Source organism: Sphaerodactylus townsendi, linkage group LG15, assembly GCF_021028975.2.
Source record: "Sphaerodactylus townsendi isolate TG3544 linkage group LG15, MPM_Stown_v2.3, whole genome shotgun sequence".
NCBI classification, from domain to species: domain Eukaryota; kingdom Metazoa; phylum Chordata; class Lepidosauria; order Squamata; family Sphaerodactylidae; genus Sphaerodactylus; species Sphaerodactylus townsendi.
This window is the reverse complement of record NC_059439.1, coordinates 31,717,176-31,724,911: the sequence shown is the minus strand read 5'-3', so window position 1 is coordinate 31,724,911 and position 7,736 is coordinate 31,717,176. Positions and strand designations below refer to the sequence as shown.

At 48.0% G+C, this 7,736-nt stretch overlaps 1 protein-coding gene across 1 annotated transcript; it reads left to right on the top strand.

Moving 5' to 3' along the window:
• Window positions 1-3,952: 3,952 nt before the first annotated feature.
• On the top strand, window positions 3,953-7,736 carry LOC125444798 (zinc finger protein 271-like). Its single transcript, XM_048517489.1, has 2 exons — window positions 3,953-4,013; window positions 6,156-7,736. Exon 2 carries the CDS (start codon window positions 6,191-6,193, stop codon window positions 7,529-7,531), a length of 1,341 nt encoding a protein of 446 aa, XP_048373446.1. The 5' UTR covers window positions 3,953-4,013; window positions 6,156-6,190; the 3' UTR covers window positions 7,532-7,736.

The following is a 7,736-nucleotide window of genomic DNA, read 5'->3' as shown; positions in this document are numbered from 1 at the left end:
GTACAGGCTAATCTGAATTCCCCAGATAAGCCTCCACTGCTCAGGCAGCAGAGCTGGGAATCAAACCCGGTTCCTCCAGATTAGATACATGAGCTCTTAACCTCCTACGCCACTGCTGCTCCTAAAAAGGCCAGGCACAAGAAGACTTAAATTAGTACTCCCAGCTCATACCTGGGCTATTATCCTTTCTGCTATCACTTACCTGTGCCCAGGTAAAGAAGTAGCGGCAAGATGTCCATGTCTGGTAAAGCAGAAGAAACTGGAAGAGAAAAAGATGCCAAAGCAGAAGAAACTGGAAGAGAAATAAACAAGTCAGCTTGAAAGAGCTGACCCAAAGAGAACTGAAAGCAACTGCTTATATAGACCAAAGGCCTTTTGCCAGCAAAGTCCAACCCACAGGGAGGAGACAGAATTAAACACAGTGACTACTTAGAGGGGAAGAATAATTTTTAAAAATGTTTAGGTGCAGTCAGGCACTTTAAAAGCAGATAGAGCTTTTCCCTCCTCGTGGCTGTGTAGGAAGAGAAAGCATCCACCCTAGGGTTGCCAACTGCCTGAAGAAAAAAAATACCTTGCCCCTTTGAAAGAGGCTTAATTGGAAGTTACTTAGCAGGGGGTGTTATTTACCTATAGAATGAACATATTCAGTTTCCCATTTCTGCACATTAAGCTACTGTTTAAAGGGACGTGACACTCTTTTCCAGCCCTGCGGACAACCCTTTGTACGCATGCACGTATGTAGGGTTGCCAACTTATGTACGCATTCAGTCGGTCCCTCTGGCTGTCCCTTTGACATCAGTTTGATCTGCAGCAATTATCAAGTAACTGCATTTTCAATCCACTTTCCATGCACTTTGCAGCTGGATTTGACTGGGCGGAATAGCAAAATCCACTTGCAAACAGTTGTGAAAGTGAGTGCTGTGTGGTTTCCGGGCTGTATGGCCGTGTTCTAGCAGTATTCTCTCCTGACGTTTCGCCTGCATCTGTGGCTGGCATCTTCAGAGGATCCTCTTCAGAGATGATCCTTGGGGATGGGGCGGTATAAAAGTCCAAACAATAGATAGATAGATAGATAGATAGATAGATAGATAGATAGATAGATAGATAGATAGATAGATAGATAGATAGATAGATAGATAGATAGATGGATGGATGGATGGACGGATGGATGGATGGATGGATGGATGGATGGATGGATGGATGGATGGGATGGGATGGGATGGATGGATGGATGGATGGATGGATGGATGGATGGATGGATGGATGGATGGATGGATGGATGGATGGATGGATGGATGGATGGATGGATGGATGGATGGATGGATGGATGGATGGATGCTAGAACACGGCCATACAGCCCGGAAACCACACAGCACTCAAGTGATTCCGGCCGTGAAAGCCTTCGACAATACAGTTGTGAAAATGGATTGAAAGTGCGTTATTCTGCATGTGCGGAAAGGGCCCAATTGGACATCAGCCGTAATTCCAGGGGAGCTTCAGCCGCCAACCCGGAGGGGAAATGAAACCACACAAAAAGGGAATTGAAACTGAAAGGGTGGATACCCGTCTTCTGTTTTGTTTTCTTATCTGACTACCACAGTGGCTTTAAGGAGAAGGAAGTCAACGGATTCCGTTCCCTTTTCAAGCAGGCACTGGTGGAAGAGTAGGCATCATCTCACCCCATTCCTGGAGATCACGTGCCCCGCTCAACCGTCTTTTACAGTGACGTAGAATCATAATCAGTGGTGGGATCCAAAAATGTTAGTAACAGGTTCCCATGGTGGTGGGATTCAAACAGTGGCGTAGCGCCAATGGGGCTGGGCGGGGCACAACAAGGGTGTGGCTGGGCATTCCGGGGGCGGGGCATTAATAATTTCTCTGTTACTGTAAAAAACTCTTACTGTAAAAAAAAAGTTCCTAATTTCCAGCTGGTATCTTTCTGTCCCTAATTTAAACTCATTATAGCAAGTCCTATCGTCTACTGCCAACAGAAACAGCTACTTCTCCTCTGTCAAATACTTAATACTTTCAAACACTTAATTTTGTTACTAGAAATCAAAAGAAGGAGACTTTCCTGAAACAAGGAACTTTACCATATTTCTAAAACATGTTTTAAAACAGCCCAACAGGGAGAATTATCTCCCGTTTTCTACCTTCGCTAACCAGCCACAGAGGAAACAACAGGACCTTATGATTTTTTGGACCTAATGGAATTTCTAACGGAAAAGCAGACCCAATTAGTAACCCCCTCTCGGCACACACAAATAATTAGTAACCCCCTCTCGGGAACTGGTGAGAACCTGCTGGATCCCACCTCTGATCATAATACTTTGGCGTCCACCATCTGAAGCATCCATTTGTAGTCTGCACATCAGATGTAATTCCTGGGAGCCCCGTGTGGAGGTTGGTGACCCGAGTTCACGCTGACAGTGTGACAGATGGTTTCATGGGACTGGTGGTGACCCCAAGAAGTTTCCAACCACCAAGCAGGTGCTAAATAACAGCGGCATAACAGTTACACTTGATATGTAACACCTCAGGGCTTCAAGGAGGCCTCTGTGGTTATCGGTTCGAGCAGCAGGCGTGCAAAGAAACCGTGAGACCTCTTCTGTCCCACAGCTTTCCCCATGGTCAGTTTGGAACACATGTAGGGTTGGCAGGTCTGCCTGGCCAGTGGCCACTGGCGGGGGGTGTGGGGGTGTAGGGGTGTCAAAGCCAGGTTGGGAAACTGCTTAAGATTTGGGAATTGAGCTTGGGAGGACTGGAATCTCATGAGTTCCAATGCCATAGAATCCACACACAGAAGAAGAAGAATTTGGATTTCTATTCCCCCCCCCCCCTCTTTCTCTCCTGTAAGGAGACTCAATGTGGCTTACAAACTCCTTCCCTTCCCCCCCCCCCACAACAAACACCCTGTGAGGTGGGTGGGGCTGAGAGAGCTCCAAAGAACTATGGTTAGCCCAAGGTCACCCAGCTGGCATGTGTTGGAGTGCACAAGCTAATCTGGTTCCCCAGATAAGCCTCCACAGGTCTCCAGTGGCAGAGTGGGGAATCAAACCCGGTTCTCCAGATTAGAGTGCACCTGCTCTTAGCCACTACACCACACAGCATTCCTTTTCAGGTGTATTTTGCTATTCCTCACAGTAAAATCCAGCTGCAAAGTGCATTGAGAGTGGATTGAAAGTGCATTATTCTGCCTGTGCGGAAGAGGCCTTAGCGGGCACGAGCCTCGTTTCTCTCCCTGGCAAACAACAAAGCTTTATTTCTGGAACTTTTGATGGTCTATAATCTAGCAGTGGCGTAGGAGGTTCAGAGCTTGTGTATCGAATCTGGAGTTTGATTCCCAGCTCTGCCGCCTGAGCTGTGGAGGCTTATTTGGCGAATTCAGATTAGCCTGTACACTCCCAGCTGGGTGACCTTGGGCTAGTCACGGTTCTTCGGAGCTCTCTCAGCCCCACCCACCTCACAGGGTGTTTGTTGTGAGGGGGGAAGGGCAAGGAGATTGTGAGCCCCTTTGAGTCTCCTGCAGGAGAGAAAGGGGGGATATAAATCCAAACTCCTCCTCCTCCTCCTCTTCTTCTTCTTCTTCTTGCTTAACCTTGTGAAGACAAAAGGCATGGGGAAATCAGCTAGGAAGGGTGGGAGAAAGCTTGGATAATATCAAGAAGGCATCCCCCCCCCCCCCGAGCTCCTCTTGTGCATCGTATTTCGAGGGGGGGGGGGTGCTTTCAAGTCCTGGAAATAACAGCGGCAGAAGAAGAGAGAACCCAAAGAGTTAAAACCACAGAGACAGCCGGGGAGCCAGCTGTTGCTGCAGTTTGAGCAGGCAAAAAAAAAGGGGAGGGGGCTCTAATAAACGTCGCACCTTCCTTTGGGTGCCCGCCTCCTCCAAATATTCTTTGCACCCTGCTGGGTGGGATCTTTTTTGGGGGAGGGGGGAGGGGTTGCAAAACCCACCCAGGAGTGTTGGGGGGAGGGGGTGATGCCCGGGACATAATCGCGCCTCGACTTTGGTAAGTTGCACAAAGAAGGGATATGGGAGACGCAGAAATGGGGCTGGGGGTCGCTGCTGCTGGGCAGTTGCAAGGAGGGGCTGCGAGGGCAGGAATTGCAAGTGTGGGGAGGGCCACGGGGCTTGCAGCCATGGGGCAGGGTCAGCTGCCAGGGAGGGAGATTGCCAGCTTAATGTTGAGCAATAGTGCATCATATTGTGCACATAACGATCAGAGGTGCATGCGCTTCCAATCTGGTCCAGTTTCCTGCCAACCCAGAAACCCACACGTCCTGATAGGACTCCTCGATAAACAGCCCAGACAACTTGTGATGTGCTCATTTCCTCTCCCCTTGGAGGGTTAAAATAAGCACCTTTTTTTTTTTCCGGTGTGCTTGAGTGTCCAGAGCGCTTTGGGTGCATGGTTTTCTCCACCCTTAACAACAACCCTGTGCGGGAGGCCAGTATTATGCCTCTCCTTGGAACTGCAGAGGCTGAGATTGGAAAGAGTTGGAGTTCAACCCACTGGATGTCCTTGCGTTCAGAAAATCCTTTGTCAGTTGTTGCCCGCTTGGCATATGGCGAACTCGAGGGCGAGATGGCACAGTTTGGGCACAGGTCTCCCCAGAGGAAGAAGAAGAAGAGGAGAGTTTGGATTTATATCCCCCCTTTCTCTCCTGCAGGAGACTCAAAGGGGCTTACAATCTCCTTGCCCTTCCCCCCTCACAACAAACACCCTGTGAGGTGGGTGGGGCTGAGAGAGCTCCGAGAAGCTGTGACTAGCCCAAGGTCACCCAGCTGGCGTGTGTGGGAGTGCCCAGGCTAATCTGAATTCCCCAGATCAGCCTCCACAGCTCAGGCAGCAGAGCTGGGAATCAAACCCGGTTCCTCCAGATTAGATACACCAATTATAACCAGTCAACATCTAGTCCTTGTTCTAAGACATCAGAAGTGTAAATTTCATACCATGAAAGGATAAACGCAAGAAGAAATAAACTTCCTACTTAAATAAAACAATCACACTTCCTTAAAATGATTGCAGTTATGTTTGTTTAGTTATTTTGTTACCTCTTGTAATCAGTTATGGTTTGGTTTGTGTTTGATCCAGATGACTGATTTAGTGTAAATTGTGTTCCCTAAGAACACCAAGTACGGAACCATTGGTAAAGTCAGAGTGAAGGCTTTTTTAGAGTACTAAAAATGAATTTCTGGTTTTAAATTATTTTACCCCATCGTTTCCCTCTACACTGTGAGAGTAAATAATTATCCCCAGTGTGGTGCCGTCTGAACTGTTTGAATACTTGTTTTCAAGCACGTGACAACTGTTCAGAGACCCAAAAGGAGGATATCCATAAATAGAAATGGCTTTTCAGCAATTGCTATTGTTAGCGTTTTAAGCGAAGAGTATTTGAAGAGACTGACAAAAGCAAAACAACTTCTGTAAATGAAGAGAATCGCTACAAGATGGAGGGGGCGGGATGAGGAATTGTAGTGGACTAAGGGAAAAATGGGGGGGGGGTTTCCTCCCCCCCAAAAAATATCTCCCTGTCTGGATTCTTTAAGCTATCAGAAGCGTGGTTTCATAGCTGTCCCCTGTTTTGCTTTAATTTATTCTCAACTGTTCTCAATATGTTGTCCTCCTGGGAGCATGTTTAGCTATCATTAATTAGGGATGCCTTTTTTTTGGTTAAATTATGAAGTTGGTTTGTTCTGCATACCTGGACAACCTCCCAAGTTGCTAGAGGCCTGTACTTTTTGGGTGGGTGGTCTTGTTGCATTTATAATTGGCACAGGCGACCACCCCTTTCCCTTTGATGTATGCTGGTGATGCTTGAACAATTCCTTTTTTAAAAAATTAATACAGTTTATTACAGTAATCTTGTAAAAGAAGTTAGAATCATTACGATGATATATTTATAATAAAAGAGAATGATATATTTATAATAAAAGAGAAGAAGAAAGGATGAGGAAAGAAAAAGACCAGAAAGATGACCATTCTATAAATGGTCATAAAGAAAGATTCAGTATAATGTGACCACTAACGAATTAAGTAAAAGACTATACAACATTATAGCTTGAGTAAGATATAAGATAATGTTAACGTGAATAATAATTCATACAGGGATGCTTGAACAATTCCTAACCCTATTTGTTGTCTCTTCAGTTTTCCCCAGGGTTGCTAGCCTCCTGACTCCTAAAATGGAGCAAGAGTATATACCAAGCCCTGGGAATATATCTGAGGCCCCTAGGAGACCCATCCCAGATGGTTCGGAGGACCTTGCGGGCACCCCCTACAAGTGTTCCACCTGCCGGAAGAGCTTCACAAAGACTTCTAATCTTGTCCAGCATGAGAAAATTCACACGGGCGAGAAGCCTTACAAATGCTCACACTGTGGCAAACGGTTCACTCGGAGCAACAACCTGGCGGAGCATGAGAGAATCCACACGGGAGAGAAACCTTACGAATGCCTCGAGTGTGGAAAGACTTTTAATCGCAGCTCGATCCTGCTCAGACACCGGAGGATTCACACGGGTGAGAAGCCTTACAAATGCACCAAGTGTGGGAAGAGCTTTGACGAAAGCGCCCGGCTGCGGGTACACCAGAGGACTCACATGACCGAAATGGCCTACCTGATCGACAGCAACGGGGAGGCCACCGCCATTGGTGCCAATGGCGTCGCTCATAACTGCTCTGACTGCGGCAAAACGTTTAGCCTGCACTCCAATCTCCTGAAACACCAAAGAATTCATACGGGGGAGAAGCCCTACAGGTGCAGCCAGTGCGGTATCAACTTCAGCGAGGCCTCTAACCTGGTTCGGCACCAGCGGTATCATGCGCGGGACAAACCCTACCAGTGTCCGATGTGCCAGAAACAATTTGGCCAAAGTTCGCACCTCATTCAGCACCAGAGAATCCACACAGGGGAACGGCCTCACAAATGCCCCGACTGTGGGAAGAGTTTCATTGAGAACTCTACCCTGAAGAAGCACCAGAGAATCCACACCGGCGAGAAACCCCACCAGTGCCTTGAATGCGGGAAGAGCTTCAGTCTCAGCTCTCACCTTGTGACGCACCAGAGGAGCCACACGGGAGAGCGGCCCTACAAATGCGAGGATTGTGGCAAAGGGTTCACCGACACGTCTTCGCTCATTATTCACCGGAGGAGCCACACGGGGGAGAAACCCTACAAGTGTGACGTGTGTGGGAAAGCGTTTGTCCTCAGCTCTGTTTACCTCAACCACCACCGGACCCACACTGGAGAGAAACCTTTTGGGTGTCCCGACTGTGGCCGGGCCTTCCGCCAGTGGTCGCAGCTGGTCATCCATCGGAGACTCCACACAGGGGAACGCCCTTACAAATGTCCCTACTGTGACAAGGGCTTCTGCGACAGCTCCACCTTGACCAAGCACAAGAGGACTCACACTGGAGAGAAACCCAATACATGTTCAGAGTGTGGTCTCAACTTTGGCTCTAGAACCCTGCTTTTAGAACACCAGATGCTTCACGGGGAGGAGACGGCCTCCCTGAGCATCCTCTAGGCTGCAAACAACCGATTCAGTTTTTATTATACATGCAGTATTTCATGAATAGGGAAACAGTGAGGCTGCGACATGGTGGGAATGTGTATGGAGCCAGCGTGGTGTAGTGGCCCAGAGTAGGTGCACTCTAATCTGGAGAACTGGGTTTGATTCCCCACTCCTCCTCCTGAGTGGTGAAGGTCTTATCTGGTGAACCAGATGTGTT

Excerpts from the sequence above, each read along its gene's own strand:
- LOC125444798 (XM_048517489.1), top strand. The coding sequence starts at position 6,191 with ATGGAGCAAGAGTATATACCAAGCCCTGGGAATATATCTGAGGCCCCT.